Source organism: Bombus affinis, chromosome 16, assembly GCF_024516045.1.
Source record: "Bombus affinis isolate iyBomAffi1 chromosome 16, iyBomAffi1.2, whole genome shotgun sequence".
Lineage (NCBI taxonomy): Eukaryota > Metazoa > Arthropoda > Insecta > Hymenoptera > Apidae > Bombus > Bombus affinis.
In genome coordinates, this window is record NC_066359.1 from 1,073,676 (window position 1) to 1,091,376 (window position 17,701).

A 17,701-nucleotide genomic window follows, 5' to 3' on the forward strand; every position below is an offset into this window, starting at 1 on the left:
ACTGGTAATTTATTCGATTTTATTTAGTTATATATTTATTACCAAAATTTTGATCTTAACTCTCTATGTAGTTTATAAAACGAAGATAATTATCGTTATCGTAAACTATTGGCAATGCAGCCCTAGATCGCGTTCGGGTATAGGTGGGTTTTATGGAGAAAACTAATTAAATAAATAATAATTTTTGCTTCTCTTCTAATTTCGGCTAACGTTTAAATCAACGTTCTGCACGTTTCCTACTGTTATAGCCTCCACCTCTACGATTCCTTCTTGCTTTTGGCATTTCTTTTTTATATATTGTTGATCGCACTTCAGAAATATTGTTGCAAAGGACTTTTGTAGAGGATATTTGATCGTGAAATGTATTAGACGAGATTGCTCGTTGTAGAAACCGTCAAATATATTTAAAATAATTAAATAAATTAGTATACAGACAATATCTGCTGAGACGCTCGTACAGTGTATAAGTCGCAAAGTAAAATCGCTGATAAATACTCTATAGATAACTAGTTGATAACTCTAGATAATTAAACTCTTTTCGATTGCGTCCGTTTATTTATACTAATCGGAGGAGAGTCAGAAAATTCAAATTCATCTTTGTTCGACGGTTGAACGTAGCGGCGACATTGTTTGGCCCGGGGTTTATTTATTATTACATTACGTGTATTCTAACGATCTAACTGTGAGACTAAAGAACAGCATGATTTGAACTGTCATCTAACTCATGTGCCGCTACATTGTACTATGTGATATACAGATTAAACTGTCCAAATATAACTACTTGATGGTTAATAACTATTGTCGGTACGTTCTTTATGACCATAGGCCTCTACATTAGATTTTCCTTTGCTGCGAGCTGTGTTGTGTTGATCTTGTCAAGTAGATCCCTTAAAAATCTACATAGGTCGGTTCCATATTTTCTTCAATTACTATTTTACCGGACGGTTCTCTGGCCTAGCCAGAGAAAATTAATTCATTAAGAGAAAACTTCGTTCCTTCGTGTACAGAAGTGTTCTAGGAGATCATGGCTAACTCTTACCAGCCATTCTAATTCCTTGCTTTCTCTGCATATAATTTGAGATATCCGACCATACGTAGTGCGGTCTTTCAATTGATCCACAGCTCTGAGGGTGATATACTGTTGTAGTGTACTATTTTATTCGAAATATGTGTGCTACCTTCTTCATTAACGACGATGTAAAATTCGTTCCTTGATTTGTTAAAATCGCTCTCGGGGAGCCGAAACAACAAATAAATCGTTTTTAGAATGTGTTTGCCAATTCGGCTGTAGAGATTCCATCTATAGTGAGGTGGTAGGAGATGTAGGGTGCTGAAGAAATACTCCGTGGATTGATTTAATAATGAGCTTATTAATTATACAAGAAAGACCTGACAGTTTTACTAGACGCGTTACTTGGGCCGCACTCGTATTGTTCTTCGCGTGCTTTTGGGTAGCGATCTACCGAGTTTTTGACTATCTCGATACGGGAGAGCGTGTCTGCTACCTCGTTCTCTACGCTTTTTACGTACCGGATATTGGTTGTAAATTGGGCTATAAAATCGAGATAGCGAAATTATCGCGGCGAACATTTTTCCAATTTTTGACGAAACGCGTAGGTGAGGGGTTTGTGCTCCTATATCCCTTAGAAGTTAACTGAGTCGTCGTGTCAAGGAATCTTCTATTACGTGGATCCACGAGCAACCCATAGTGGCTTAAGAAATCCATGCCGATAATAGACCACAGTAAAATGCCACTTAAAGTCTCGCTGAAAGGACAAGTTAAGACGAATCGCGATGGTTCCGTACGTTGCGATTCGCGTCTCGTTAGCCGCGAACAACCTGTACTGACTTTTTCTCGGAGGTACGCGGATTTTACTACGCGGGTAGACGCAAATGTCGGCGCCGCTGTCTACCAGATATGAGACGCGCCTGTCTTTATCAACTACGAAAAGTGGCCTTGAGTAGTAGCGCACCCACGATCCTGAAGCCAAGGATGGGACTGTCGGGATAAGTTCCCGGGTATATTGTACCTTGAGGCCCCCGCTTACGTGAGTCCCATCTGGAACTGCTCGGTTAGTAGGTCGCCGGCCGGTAGATTTAAATAATACATATTCAATAATGTAATATACATATATTCGACAAACATACTCTTCAAGTTTTCCATTGCTGCATTTTTCTGTCATATCGATATCGTATCGTTCATCAGGAACTTCGAACACAGTAATTGTCTCGTATTCTTCCTCATCTTCTGCATCTGGTCCACTATCTGCTTCAGACTTTGGTTCATCAACAGACATCTCGTTCGAGCACTCACTCAATTCCTCTACAAAATAGAAACAAAGAATAATATGTGTCTCCAAATTTAATTTATGACTAAAAAACAAATACCTCCATCCTCATCAGGAATCCAAGCTGCTTGATATTCATGAGTTCCTTTTGGAACTCTCTTTACAATTTTTTTTCTTTGAGCTTTAGCTTCGGCTAATTCCTCTTCTGTAGGCCAAGTTTGTTCAGCATCCATAGGGTCAAGTATATTTTCACTTTCGAGAGATTCCTAAAAAATTAAGAAAATTGATTAGTGCTTTTAAAGATTCAAAGTTTATTTATTTATTTCATGAAATTACTTGTTTCCCTGGATCTGCGTGTGCAAGAACCCGCGTGGATGGTCCATTGCATTACAATGTTTTCTCAACTTTTTCTCCATATTTTTGTAGGAATTAATTGCAACCGGAAGTGTATTATTACTTTACCAGACGGTTGCCATGTACAATCCGAATCCTAAGTGGCTTCCTGAGGAAAATGTTTTGCAATTAAATACTCCCACTGATGCTTTCAATGTTTCACGACGTGTTGATACTCAAAAGCAAAGAACTGTATCATATAGAGACAAGAGAGCTCATTTGTTAGCAGAAGAAATAAAATTTAAATGTAATGAAGTAGCTATTGATGTAATAATTATCTATACTAATTAAAAGATAAGTATATATCCAAATTTGATTTCATTTAGAACTCCACAGAGCTTGAAACTTTTATAATCTCAGGATATCTTAGGAACGTACCATTAATGGTCTAGTTCACATACTTGAATTGGGAAATTTTCAAATGTCTCAAACTGATGCACCTCCATATCCAGTGGAGAAAAAGTTGAGAAAACATTGTAATGCAATGGACGATGAACCATCCATGCGGATTCTTGAACGCGCAGATCCAGGGAAACAAGTAATTTCATGAAATGAAGTAAAACTTTGAATTTTTAAAAGCAATAATCAATTTTCTTAACTTTAATTTAGGCACAGGAACAATCCCCCTTTTCTAGCAATCATGAGTAAATTCAAGAGATATAATAAGATATTGGACAAAATGTCAACATCAATGAAGATTATTCTGAGAATACCTCCGAAGCAGATCAGTATGAATTATGCCAAAGCGAAGCTGACAGTGAAAGCTTTGAATACATTGAAAGTGGAGAGATAGAATGATCTTCGGATAGTGAAGAGGAACACTTCTTGAAAGTGTGTCGTAACAAGAAAAGGATGCGTATTCTTTTTAGTCCTGACTCCGAGGATGAAAGGACGAGCATTCCAAGTATATCCCAAAATGTAATAGGTGAAATTGAAATTGCAATTGACGGAACATAGTGCATAAAACTGAAAGCAGAAGAATCTAGGGATAGAACGCCCGTTCGTATGATATTCAAGGATATCGCAGGACCTATTGGCTATGCTAAGAGAAATATTATGTCGGGTTATGTAACTAGTGCTTTCGAATCGATAATTGACAGACACATAATGGAACACGGAAATGATTGCACTGAAACCGAGGCGCATCGAGTTTTGAAAAAGGACTGGACAATCACAGTTGCTGAGTTGCGTAGTATTCTAGGAATTCTATATACTCGGTCATTGATCATGAGATCATTGAAAGCCTCCGAAAGATTACAAACAGATAAATTTGCGCTGATATCCGAAATATGGAACAGATTTATAAGTAATAGCCAGGCCTGTTACAAGCCATATGAAAATATCTCAATAGATGAACAATTATTTCCAACAAAAGCCCGATGCAGGTTTACGCAATATATACCGAATAAGCCTCATAAATTTGGCATTAAGTTTTGGTAAGCAGTTGACGTCCAAACAAAATATATTTTGAATGGTTTTCCTTATATGGGGAAAGATGAAACTCGATGCTCAAGGGAAAAAAGGGCAAGATGACATTGTTTTCCTCAAATTTATATAAATCAGAAAACTGCACACTTACTGTGTATAAAAGTAAACCTGAAATAAAAGTCCCCTTTCTAAGCACCAAACATACAGGTGTACGAATAGAAGATAATTATAAACGTGTTCCAGAAACCATTGCTTTTTACAATAAAACAAAGTATGGTGTTGACCAAATGGCACGCAAATATAGTATAAAAGCAGGGAGTTTTCGATGGCACCTTCAAGTCTTCTTCAATATTTTAGATTTGGCAGAGATAAACGCGTGGATACTATATAAAGAGTGACCAGATCGAAAATATCCAGAAAGGAATTCATATTTTGTTTAGCCGAGGAATTAGCTAGAAAAAACAAGGAAAACATTTGCCAAAGATCGGACACTTCATTTCTGTCACCTTCAACGTCAGAAGTGCGAAAAAGTTGTCAATTGGATTGTTGCAAAAAAGTAGAAGTAATAATTATTGTTTATATTGCAAAAAAGATCGTATGCGAAAAATGCACAAACAACATTCAGTATATGTGCAAAAAATGTGCTCGATAGATATGAAGTGGTATGGCCCGGTGTGTCGCTCGCACCAGTTCCCGGGCCTCCTTCGATCGCAGTTGGGTCGGTCATCGTGGAGGTTTTAGTCGGTTGGAGTCCGGCACTACCACGCCACTCCCCCCCCCCCCCCCGAAGAGGCCTGGCGTCCGTGCGGATTTCCTCCACGTTAAAAAAAAAAAAGATATGAAGTGGTATGTCGTGATAGGTGCGAAAGAAATACTCAGGTGTTCAACAAAAAACGTTTATTGACTTTTTAACAACTGACGACAAATAACAATTAACAATACTTGATAACAACCAATGCTTAACGCAGGTTATCGGAAGTCGACTACTCGTCTCTCAACGTTCGCTTCGCGTAATCCTTCGCACTTCCCAGCTCGGGGCAGACTGAATCTCTTTTATTCAAAAGCCACGCCGATTCTTTTCTTTGTTGGCCATCGATATCGCGCCCGTTTGTTAGAAGTCCGCGACGATTGCCGCGTATGCGTTCTCCCGAAAATTCGGCGAAAGAGCCGTAGGGATATCGATGGCACATAAGGCTTGTCGGCATAGCGCTTTTAAGATAAAGCGCTTTGTGCCGCGAAACCGTTGGAAATTTCCGAGGTCGAGTGCCGCCACAGATATGATTACCCTGTACCGTTAACGTTATTGTTATCTTTTAGTGATAATTTTAAAAAAAGACTTTTTATTTATTAATAATTTATTTAAACGTGAAGCCTCTAGCGGCACTCGACAACAAATACCACTACACGACACTAACTAAGCAACGGACACGGTAGCGAAGTGATTAGTGCTCTAGGTTTCGAACGTTCGGGACCCGGGTTCAATTCCCGGGGCGCCCGTGATCCTATTTTTCTGCCACGCATCAAAATAAAAGAATAATTAGCAGTGCCCCAGCAACGACATTTACAGCCGGTAACTACTACTATCACCGACGACAACACAACGCCACACACACCTCTACAAGCCTAATATTGTTCCTTTCAGACTTAATTTGAATAAATCGATTTTTTAATGAAAAATGCGTATTTTCGTTTACCCGAAATTTTACGGGTCCCGTAGAGATAGGTATACCACATACAGATTTCAAAAATTAGAAAGCCTAGGAAAAAATAATTTTGTGTATAAATTCTTTAGATGAAATGATTAATTTACGATGCAAAATGGTTAAAATTGGTGCTATGGTTTTTGAGATATTTCATTTCAAAGTTCGAAATCCGTCAAATTGACGGGTCCCGTAAACCTAGTGTTAATATCATTTATCATTTATCATAGTAGCATTATACCTTAAATGTATTAGACCACATGGACTATTAGTTATATTTGCAGACTCGTCAGCTTTTGTTATTGTTGATAATATATTATCAGTATCAACATCTTCTTGTAATGGAATAAGGCATATAAGAACAGGTGCAGAATGGGATCCACCAAAATTCCTTTTTTGCTGCAACACTTCCTCTCTCTTGTTCTTTCTAATTTGTGAGGATTGAAGCCTTCGGGCACTCTTTCCAAGATTTTTAGTAGCACGTTTCGATAAAACTTTTACTCCAACATTTCCTATATTGGTTGCAAATTAGAAAATATAGAAAGCAGTAAAATATTAAAAAGCTATAATAATATAAATTGCAAATAATTTTACCTTTAACCTCACTATTTATTGATCCTTTACTATAATGTCTACCCATTTTATGTAGTTTATTAACTTGCTTAAATGCACCAGGTCAGTGTACTTCTTGTTTTGTTGTTCCAATTTTGTTTGAAAGTATATATTCTTGTAAATGAAATATCTTTATAATAAATCTAACTGTTTGTCATGCGTGTACAACCCCACGATAAGACGTGTGTTGCTTCACATCCTCACATGCTCCAAGTTGCAGTTCCTTCCATCTTCTATAAGTGGCAACACATGACTTGTTCATATACCAGGGATGCAATATTGTGCGATAAGGCTTGTAACACCATCTGTAGAAGATGAAAGGAACTGCAACTTGGAGCATGTGGATATGGACATTATATTTATATATAATCTATATAATAATCACAGTATATTCATATTAGGTATACAATACCTGATAAGAATGATATATAATATTGTTAAAGATATGAATACTATTGTTTAAGGTTTTTTGGATTTTTCGTGTCAATCTGAGGATTTACAAGTTGGATCCAAAGTAGAGTTTCCATTATGGCTAGCAAATGCATTAAAAAATTTACAGAATCCAGCAGTTAATATCGATATATCAAATATATACAAAGAAGAAACTGAAACAGCAGATTACGTATAGGGGTTGTGTTGTTTTTACAAGAAATATCCTACCTTTTTCCATTGTTCATTTGCATTTCCCATTTGTTTTTTTTTCTTGACACTCTTTTATCGGTTATGTTATAAACTGACACTACAAGAACATACTTAATATTTATATCAGTTTTACAAGTTTATATTTTCTAAATTTTATATTCTATATGTTATGCATGTCATGCAAAGCATATGGAAAATCGCTATAATAAATTATGAAAGTTATAGAAGAAAATCTAAAGTTATAGAAGGAATCTTATTACATTTTTTATGAATTACTGTTGAGGTATTTTGAAAGCAAATTAATATAGTACAAGTTTACCCAAAACTTCATTCTTTTATTTCTCACTAAATTTTAGAAGTAAATCTCCCTTCAAGAGAAAATTTTAAATAATAATAAAATTGGCAGGATTCTGCTATTACAGTAAACAATTAATTACATCGTCATAGAAGTTACAAAATTTTTTAGTAGAAATGGAAAGATAGCAACAGAATTGCTTTGAAGTGCTACAAAACATAAAACAAGAAAGAGCAGGGAGCAATCGTATTGGCATAAAAGGATTTGCTAAAATAGCAAGTCTTGCGATAAACTGTACAATGTATTTTACAGCGATATAAGCATTTGCAACATGTAACACTGCAACGTTATGTATCATTCACATCTCAATGTAAAGAAAAATGTATAGAATCCATAAATATACGTGTATAAATGTACGTTAATCCATAAGTATACAATGTAGAAAACATTAAAGAAAAGTTGTATTTAGCGATGAAAATGAATCCGACTCCAATGCAATCCGTCCAGATGAACGGAATTGTAAAATAGAAGGAAGTTCCTAGCCAACAATGTATTATCTACTATATTGTAATTTGTCGTATATCAACATATGTTGGAGATATCTATAACAAGTCTAAAGATATATATATCGATCATCATATCGTCGAAAACTCTATGCAGATTGGTCGATGACAGAGCAACGTTTTGAACTTGTGATATCTATTTATGTGGTGGGGAATTTAAATAATTTGGCAGATTCGTAAATAATTATTAACAACAAATAAAAGAAAAAAAATTGCATTTTGAAGTTTGACACAATAACGGAAAAAAGATGAAGAACGTGATTCGCTTAAAACGTGCAATTATTTTTGTCAGATATGCAATGCAACACATCAATTTTCTAATCACGAAGACAAGATTTTCATTATTTCACAAACGAATACATTTGTATACTTCAAATGTAGAATCATGATTTATCTGTTGGGAAACTATATCCAGTATTTTAACATGTTTCTTTTGATACAAGGATTGTGCAATGTAATATACCAACAATAATATAAAATAATATCAAATTTCAATTTGGATAAACGAATAAATGAAACATTTGCTTACGTAATACTTACAAAAAGCTATACGCAGTGAGATCGCATTCGATGGGAAAGGTTGTAAGATGCAAAAGCCTTTTGAAGAAAATTAGCGAACACCTCAAAAATATTTGAAAATCGAAAATCTTATGAACAACTTACTTTTCGATGAATATGCGACATTTACTACAGACGTATTTGCATTTTTTTGTACAGAAAAATGAAATTTGCGTAATTCGACCTCCATTTGCTAAACAGGAGTACAAAGTTTCACTGTTTTTGCTGCAGGCAACGCACTCCCTAATTTCCTCTTTTATGTCGTTGCAGTCATCCTTGTACGAATTAAAATACTTCTCGTACCATTGAAAACAGGTCATAGTCACGGTGTAGGTGACAATACAATAAATACAATGTATCAGTGCAGTGGTACATTCCAACCGAACAGATGTATTGCCAACAATTACGTTTCTCATCAAAACACAGGTGTCGAGCCCACTCAAAATTTTCAAACCAACGTCACTGCATTCAAGACTGTCAATAGATAATATGCAAAGAAAAACCTAAAGACAGCTGAAGCCAAAAAGGTTTCAAGTGAAAACATATTTAGTGCTTGCACATGAGACTAAAATCAATCATCGCTGTATGAAAATTGCAACTGCTTACGAATGCATTCTCGACTTGGATTTGAAAATCCTGTAAGATGTTCTTGTTAACAATTGAGTCTATTGTGACAACCATCTCATATGATTTACCCTAAAATATTATTCTGGATAACCTATTCCTGGAATGGGACTCCTGCCAAATTTTTAACTCAGATCGTTTTGTGAAATTACTTAATCATATGTTGCACTGCACCACTGTAGTAAATTCGGATATCAAAAATTTGATCTATATGAACGTCTGCTGAACTCGATGTATGTTTTTATCACCATCATGTGATATTACTCTATATCATGAAATATATACATGCTGTAATAGGAATACTATCGAGATGATGATATTTAAGGGAAAATAAATCAGAATCATTACCTCCCAAATCTTTTCAAATAAGCGAGTGGCGAATGAGGATGCGTATTGACAAGGTTGCTCGATGAAGATCAATTACGTACTGTGTCCGCGGATTCCAAGAAATGAGTCCCTAAGTAGGTGGAAAAAGATAGAAAGTATAGATAGAAAGATAGAAAAGAGGAAACAGATAGAACACAAAGAGCTGATTAATGTAAGGGAGGAAAGCTAAAACTCCAAATAAGGAACAAAAAGGAACAAGCTGCTTATGACGGTATCATTCCTGGTCTTCTGTGTTCGGTCACAATTGCCTATATCGCTCTTGCAGTATATTGAAGTAGGTTGTAGTATATTTGAGCATATATTGTATTATATTTTGATGCATACCCCATACTACATATTTTGATTGTTTCCGCCATTAAGACAGAAATAAACTAAAGATGCTCATTCTGATCTCAACTTAAGAAAAAAGACACTTCTTTTGATGTATATTCGAAACGGAAACATGTATCAACCTCGATGATGATTGTTAGATTGAATTTTAGATTTAAAAATTTGTATTTCGAAATGTGGTAAGAAGAGGATAAAACAAATTGTTAGTAATACTGAAAATTGCTTTTATTTCTACTAAAATTACTGAAATTGATACTAAGATCAGTGAAATTATTATTTTTTTTTTATATATTCAAGCCTTGAACTTTTTTTCGTGGAGAAATCTTTATGGATAGTGTCGGGGTAGTGTCGGACTTTCCGACTAAAACCCCACGATGGCCTACTTGACGCTTAACAGAGGTGCCCCGGGACCTCTTTCGAAATTCAAACCTTGAACTGCTCCGCATATTCATCTGAGTATTGGATAAAGAAAATATCCGGGTAAATTTAGTCAAAAATGTTTCCGCAGAAGGAAGTCAATTTCAAACAGTAAATTAATTTGAGAAAATTAAATTATAAAGTTCTGGGAAAATAACATAACTTTGCATGAAAATAATAAAAAAATGAGTACGTCGAAGCATTTTACAAAAGATATACAACATGAAATGTTATAAAAAGTGAATCGTTTATTCGTTTTACAACATATTTTACTTAACATGCTCTATTAGTTTATTACCTCAAATTTGTCTTTTATTTAAATTTTCTTACATAATTTTCATAATATATTCGTGAAGTAATGTTTAATATATAGTGCAATGTTATAGGCTTACTGCGAGAAACACATATTAAAAACAGCAACTCTAGTAGAGAAGAAGTGTTCTTCAAGCCTAAATCCAAATATGATACAGTGCTGAAAAACTAAAATTAATATATCTTAAGAAGTAAAATATATCTTCATAATCTATGTTCTACTAACGATTTTCCACATGTTCAACGAGATATACAGTACAGAGGACGTATAAATTTGTTTTTTTATTTATGTTGAGTGACAAATCTGAATATTGAGTATGTTATTTTCCCGCTAATTATAAAATCATAAATTGTAAAAGTGTCACGGCTCATTTTATTATCGTGAGGTGTATAGGTGGGGAAGCCTAGTTGTATGTAGAAGTCGAGATACTGGCTGCGGGTGTAGATGTCGTTGCGGGGTACTGCTATATTTTCTTATTGTTTACGTGTCGTGGAAGAAAAATCGGACTACGGATTCCGAACGTTTGTAACCTACGGCGATAACCACTGCGCTGCCGTTGTCCGATATATTTGCTGTAGAGTGGCGCCACAATCGTAACATCTGTTCAAAATTTGTCAATGTATATTGCCACCTGAGGATTACGATAGTGCAATATATAGTTAATATGCAACAATCGAATGCCCCAACGAGAAGGGCCAGGACATTATATTTATTCTTATCGTAGATTCGATAATAAAATATTGTGTTTATGGGACGTATACAGAGCCCGAACGTTCTGAATTATAGCCTCTACCTCTACGATTCCTTTTTGCTTTTGGCGTTTCTTAAAGTCTGGCTGAAAGGACAAATTAAGACGAATAGCGATGGTTCCGTACGTTGCGATTCGCGTCTCGTTAGCCGTGAACAACTTGCACTGACTATTCTCGAAGGTGCGCGGATTTTACTACGCAGGTAGACGCAAATGTCGGCGCCGCTGTCTATCCGATATGAGACGAGCGTGTCTTTATCAATTACGAAAATGCGGTAAGATTTCAAACCGCCGTCGTTTGCCGCGTTTACGAACGGCTGGCCCCGTTTTCTGATTTCCAATTGCATGGTAAGTTGCATTTTCTGGCGCGTTCCCGAAACGTAAACATAAAACATCTTGCTGCGGTTGATCTCGGGATCTCGAATGGCGGCGGTATCTCGTACGAGAGCGTGATCGTGGTCGCGGTTGTCGGCGGTTATTCATGCACAACGCGTTCATTTGCGCTTGTATCTGATTTATTTGCTTTTTCAACGCGTTGATGGCGGCGACTATCGAATCGCTCGTCTCGACATTTTGCTCGTAGTTGGGTTGCTAACCACCGTTATTCAGTACGTGCTGGCCGCGAAAATCTGTCCTGTGTCGGTTCCCACAGAGAGGACTCGCTTATGTGAGTCTATGGGGGCTAGCAAACCTACGTTCCTGAAGCCAGAGAGGACCGTCGGGACAAGCGTCCCGCTTACGTCAGTCCTCTATGTACTCCGCAGGGAAGGTTGCCGGGAGTGTAAGGGGTTTAAGTATGATTACACTCTCTCTACGCGGCCTTGGGTAGTAGCGCACCCACGATCCTGAAGCCAAGGGTGGGACTGTCGGGATAAGTTCCCGGGTACATTGTACCTTGAGGCCCCCGCTTACGTGAGTCCCATCTGGAACTGCCGAGCTCGGTTAGCAGGTCGCCGGCTGGTAGATTTCAATAATACATATTCAATAATGTAATATACACTATTCGACAAACATACTCTTCAAATTTTCCATTGCTGCTTTCTTCTGTCATATCGATATCGTATCGTTCATTAGGAACTTCGGATACAGTAATTGTCTCATATTCCTCCTCATCTTTTGCATCTTTTTTTTTTACGTGGAGGAAATCCGCACGGATACCAGGCCGCTTCTGGGGGTAAGCAGCGTGGTAGTGCCGGACTCCAACCGACTAAAACCTCCACGATGACCGTCCCGGCTGCGATCGAAAGAGGCCCGGAAACCGGTGCGAGCGACACACCGGGCCCCTCCCTCGCACAGAATGCATCGTCTCCGCAGCCGCCGTGCAAAGCAGTCTGGTTCCCCTACCGGACTGCTTGACGGTCCTGAGGCGCTGATCAATCAGCGCCTAAGTTTGACCCCAACGGGGGGAGCGGCGGTCCTAGAGCGCCTTGTCCAAGCGCGTCCGCGACGTCTGCCGCGCCCCGCCGGTCGATCCTCTCGGGGTGGGAGTTCCGCACCCTCACCCTCTCCGCTGCCTCCTTCCGAAGCATAACTTGCTCACAGAAGGAGGTCACGGCCCTCCTCCCTCTCTCGTTCACCAACAGTGCCTCGAGGTTTGCCGGAGGCGAGACGTCCCATCCGATTTCCACAATGAGGTTGCGGCGCGACCGCGCCCACGCCGGACAGTACTTCAACGTGTGCTGCGCCGAATCCACGCTCGCATCGCAGTGGTGGCAACGCGCGGTCGCCTCTTTTCTGATTCGGTGTAGGTATTCACCAAAGCACCCGTGCCAGGTGAGCACCTGCGTCACCCTGTGAGTCAGGGGGGGCTCGGCCCCGTCCAATCAAACGTCCCAGTTTGAAAGGACAGCCTCGAGGACCATTAACCCCGGCGCGCCCGCTCTCATGTCGAGGCTGGCGCGCCATCTGTCGAGCAGGACCCGTCGAGTCCGACCCTCAACGTCGGCGCCCACCGAATCGACCCCGTTCCACAGATCCCGAGTGTGGAGGTAAATCTCACGACACCTCAGTGCCTGCAGTTCGGACGGGGGGAACCCGGCGAGTACCGCCGCTGCTGCCGCCGAAATGGTGCGGAAGGCCCTCACTACCCTGATGGCCACCGTCCTGTGCAACCTCCTGACCTTCAGGAGACTGCGGCGGCTGGTCATCAGGTTCATCTTTTGCATCTGGTCCACTATCTGCTTCAGACTTTGGTTCATCAACAGACATCTCAATTCCTCTACAAAATTTATTTCATGAAATTACTTGTTTCCCTGGATCTGCGCGTGCAAGAACCCGCGTGGATGGTCCATTGCATTACAATGTTTTCTCAACTTTTTCTCCATATTTTTGTAGGAATTAATTGCAACCGGAAGTGTATTATTACTTTACCAGACGGTTGCCATGTACAATCCGAACTTTCTAAGTGGCTTCCTGAGGAAAAAGTTTTGCAATTAAATACTCCCACTGATGCTTTCAATGTTTCACGATGTGTTGGTACTCAAAGGCAAAGAACTGCATCATACAGAGACAAAAGAGCTCATTTGTTAGCAGAAGAAATAAAATTTAAATGTAATGAAGTAGGTATTGATGTAATAATTATCTATACTAATTAAAAGATAAGTATGTATTCAAATTTGATTTCATTTAGAACTCCTCAGGAAGCCACTTAGAAAGTTCGGATTGTACATAGCTTTTAAAATCTTGACGTTTCTGTAATAAAGTTCATGAAATCGATACCTTTATGTGAAGACTTTCAACATTTGTAAGTGCTATCAGAGGAGTCGTCAAACTTTGAGCAACACAGGGCATAATAATTTCTTTTCCCCAGTCATCAAGTACTTCCAATCTGGAACTATTACGAGAATGGAACTAAAAGCAGATAACTTAAGGAAAAGGAATGTCGGTGAAATCGGTAGTGGGATACGTTTGTCGAAATACGTTCACTATCGCACTACGTTGTGGTGGAGTACCTCAAATTATATACAGAGGATGCAAGGAATTGGGAGCCATGTTTTCCCACAACACTTCTGTACATGAAAGAATCAAGTTCTCTGCTCATGAGTTATTTTGCGGACATCTGAACAGATAACCGTCCGATAAACTAGTAATACATTTCCGATTGCAATTAATTCCTACAAAAATATTGTAATGATGTAAGAATAAAATCAACCTTTAACTTGCATATAATTATTGCCTCCTTACCAATGATTTATTCAATTTTTAAACATAACATAATACTGGACATGGTGGAAAAATAATTGGAGCGTACATGCTTGCTACGACAGTGTTCTCTGGCCGAAAATACCGCTCATACTGAAAAATATTTCTATTCTTGGTAACAAGATATAAATAGAGTATATTAAAATCTTACAGAATATAATACATGCTTTATGTTTGTTTCCATTTGTCTGTTGACTAAATATTGGGCACGCAGTGAATCTTCTAAATCCACATTGAAAAATCAATTTTTCTTTAGATTTCACCGGTTGTGGACTAATATCAGTATGTTTCAATGCCACATTAAGACAGATATTTTGTGCTCGTTCGATGGTAAACCAAATACAATTAACGGATGATTTTCCAATGAAGAAAATGCGATAAAAAGATCTTGCCCTACATTTACAACATAAATTGTGATATACCAACCAGGCTAAAAATATTTGTATAATTTAGCATGAATAGATAATTAGTGTTTAATTAATCAAATGTTCATACCATAGCACCCTCTATTTCCTGAGATTCTTTAAATGTACGTTTTCGCGTCCTATAAAGATTTTCAAATTTGAATATTCTAGCGTAATCCGTAGGAAGGTTTTCTTCCGGATCCCACGGACTTGTTCTGAATGATTCAAGTCCACGATATTTCTGAAACCTCTGTTTTGTCAACATATCTTGAGGTGTATCTACTTCGTCAGAAAATTTTGCATCTAATTTTGCATCTATATTTGAAAAATTGTGGTTAAAGATTTCAATAATACATATTCGATAATGTAATATACATATATTCGACAAACATACTCTTCAAGTTTTCCATTGCTGCTTTTTTTTGTCATATCGATATCGAATCGTTCATCAGGAACTTCGAACACAGTAATTGTCTTGTATTCCTCCTCATCTTTTGCATCTGGTCCACTATCTGCTTCAGACTTTGGTTCATCAACAGACATCTCGTTCGAGCACTCACTCAATTCCTCTGCAAAATAGAAACAAAGAATAATATGTGTCTCCAAATTTAATTTATGACTAAAAAAATAATACCTCCATCCTCATCAGGAATCCAAGCTAATTGATATTCAGAAGTTCCTTTTGGAACTCTCTTTACAATTTTTTTCCTTTGAGCTTTAGCTTCGGCTAATTCCTGTTCTGTAGGCCAAGTTTGTTCAGCATCCATAGGGTCAGGTATATTTTCACTTTCGACAGATTCCTAAAAAATTAAGAAAATTGATTATTGCTTTTAAAAATTCAAAGTTTTATTTCATTTCATGAAATTACTTGTTTCCCTGGATCTGCGCGTGCAAGAACCCGCGTGGGTGGTTCATCGTCCATTGTATTACAATCTTTCTTCAACTTTTTCTCCACTGGATATGTATCTTCAGGTACATCAATTTGAGACATTTGAAAATCTCCCAATTCAAGTATGTGAAGTAGACCATTAATGGGACGTTCCTAAGATATCCTGAGATCATAAAAATTTCAAGCTCTGTGGAGTTCTAAATGAAATCAAATTTGGATATATACTTATCTTTTAATTAGTATAGATAATTATTACATCAATACCTACTTCATTACATTTAAATTTTATTTCTTCTGCTAACAAATGAGCTCTTTTGTCTGTATATGATGCAGTTCTTTGCTTTTGCATATCAACACATCGTGAAACATTGAAAGAATCAGTGGGAGTATCTAATTGCAAAACTTTTCTCTCAGGAAGCCACTTAAAAATAATAATAAAGTTCATGAAATTGATACCTTTATGTGAAGACTTTCAATATTTGTAAGTGCTATCAGAGGAGTCGTCAAACCTTGAGCAACACAGGGCATAACAATTTCTTTTTCCCAGTCATCAAGTACTTCCAATCTGGAACTATTATCAGAATGGAACTAAAAGCAGATAACTTAAGGGAAAGGAACGTCGGGGAAATCGGTAGTGGGATACGTTTGTCGAAATACGTTCACTATCGCACTACGTTGTGGTCGAGTACCTCAAATTATATACAGAGGATGCAAGGAATTGGGAGCCATGTTTTCCCACAACACTTCTGTACATGAAAGAATCAAGTTCTCTGCTCATGAGTTATTTTGCGGGCATCTTGATTTACTTGACAAGATAAACACGATACAACTCGCAGCAAAGGATAATCTAATGTAATCAACATTAATGTTTAAAGAATATTACGAAAGACATATCAATGGGCAAGATTTCAGAGTGGGAAATTTGAGATATTTATCGAGAGAACTCAAAAAAGGGAAATTCTGAAACCAGTATACAATTCACCTCACAAAATACTCGATATTCTCAACAACTATAATGTTAAAATCGAAATAAAAGGAATGTCACGGAAATACATATAGATAAATTAATGTAGTATCTTAAATGGGTCTTAGAGGAAAAGACAAGTAATGATGTTTTGATTTAATAAATAATATTCAAAACAACGAAATGATTACAATATCGTCACACGTCTTATTATTATATTCGGCTCTCGACTTCACGGCTTCTGCTGCTTCTGCACTCGCTCACTCTCGCTTCTCAACTCACTCTGTCCGGCTTCTCAAGTAACACAGTCTTTAGCATTCCTTTATCTTTTCCCGCCCTATCGCGCACGTGTCCTGAAAACGCCCGTGGCCAGGGTCACGCACGCCCCTTCCATGAAACTATTCGTTTGAAAGGACCGACGACACATTGATGTGACCGACGATGCCGCGGCTCTCGCGACATTGTTTATGGTTCGGCCGATATCTTAGGCCTTTTGCCCACGATACTACATTAATATTAGCGCACAGTCGCAATAAACAGTGGCGCACCGACAAACGGGCGGACCAAGGACAACAAACAAAAGGGACACGTTAATAGTGGAAATGTTTCCTATTATGTACAGAATGGGTGTCGTTTATTATGAACAAGAACAAGGGGAGGAATACTATGGTCCACGGGTTGGAGAACTTCCAGCCTATCACTCAGAGATGTATGGAGAATTCGTACAAGAAAATTCGACACGTCACTACATTTGAGTACATTTGAGTTACACATTCGTAGCTTATTGCAAACGCTGCGACACACGAATAGCACTAATATCTACCGCAGAATTTTGTTCCGATTACATTGAAGATTTTAAACTTTTTGAAATTAATAAAGATGTGTTAGTATTAGGAAAATTAATAATAATAGATCTCCTAATCGAATTATTAAACAACACTGCTG

At 37.8% G+C, this 17,701-nt stretch overlaps 2 protein-coding genes and 1 pseudogene across 3 annotated transcripts; all 3 read right to left on the reverse strand.

Annotated features, from left to right (window-relative positions):
• Positions 1 to 1,942: 1,942 nt before the first annotated feature.
• Positions 1,943 to 13,854, reverse strand: LOC126925923 (pre-rRNA-processing protein TSR1 homolog). The gene is made up of 4 exons (XM_050741935.1): positions 13,543 to 13,854; positions 2,389 to 2,554; positions 2,049 to 2,323; positions 1,943 to 1,981 (listed from the first exon to the last, which is right to left on the reverse strand). Exons 2-4 carry the CDS (start codon positions 2,519 to 2,521, stop codon positions 1,943 to 1,945), a joined length of 447 nt encoding a protein of 148 aa, XP_050597892.1. The 5' UTR covers positions 2,522 to 2,554; positions 13,543 to 13,854.
• On the reverse strand, positions 4,992 to 6,675 carry LOC126925666 (pre-rRNA-processing protein TSR1 homolog). Of its 2 annotated transcripts, XM_050741465.1 has the most exons (3): positions 6,404 to 6,672; positions 6,051 to 6,321; positions 4,992 to 5,866 (listed from the first exon to the last, which is right to left on the reverse strand). In XM_050741465.1, exons 1-3 carry the CDS (start codon positions 6,447 to 6,449, stop codon positions 5,851 to 5,853), a joined length of 333 nt encoding a protein of 110 aa, XP_050597422.1. In that variant the 5' UTR covers positions 6,450 to 6,672; the 3' UTR covers positions 4,992 to 5,850. The 2 variants fall into 2 exon arrangements, with proteins under 2 accessions (XP_050597422.1, XP_050597421.1); XM_050741464.1 differs by having other exon boundaries at positions 4,992 to 6,321; positions 6,404 to 6,675.
• A 1,346-nt stretch (positions 13,855 to 15,200) lies between the features above and the next one.
• On the reverse strand, positions 15,201 to 17,074 carry LOC126925924 (pre-rRNA-processing protein TSR1 homolog; annotated as a pseudogene).
• Between the last annotated feature and the right edge of the window lie 627 nt (positions 17,075 to 17,701).

Bases quoted from the DNA above. Each gene is read 5' to 3' on its own strand.
- LOC126925923 (XM_050741935.1), bottom strand. From the start codon at position 2,521: ATGGATGCTGAACAAACTTGGCCTACAGAAGAGGAATTAGCCGAAGCT. The intron at 2,324-2,388 runs GTATTTGTTTTT...TCTATTTTGTAG, and splicing joins GATTCCTGATGAGGATGGAG to AGGAATTGAGTGAGTGCTCG. The intron at 1,982-2,048 runs GTAAGCGGGGGC...CCTTGGCTTCAG, and splicing joins CAGTTCCAGATGGGACTCAC to GATCGTGGGTGCGCTACTAC.
- LOC126925666 (XM_050741464.1), bottom strand. From the start codon at position 6,449: ATGGGTAGACATTATAGTAAAGGATCAATAAATAGTGAGGTTAAAG. The intron at 6,322-6,403 runs GTAAAATTATTT...CAACCAATATAG, and splicing joins AATAAATAGTGAGGTTAAAG to GAAATGTTGGAGTAAAAGTT.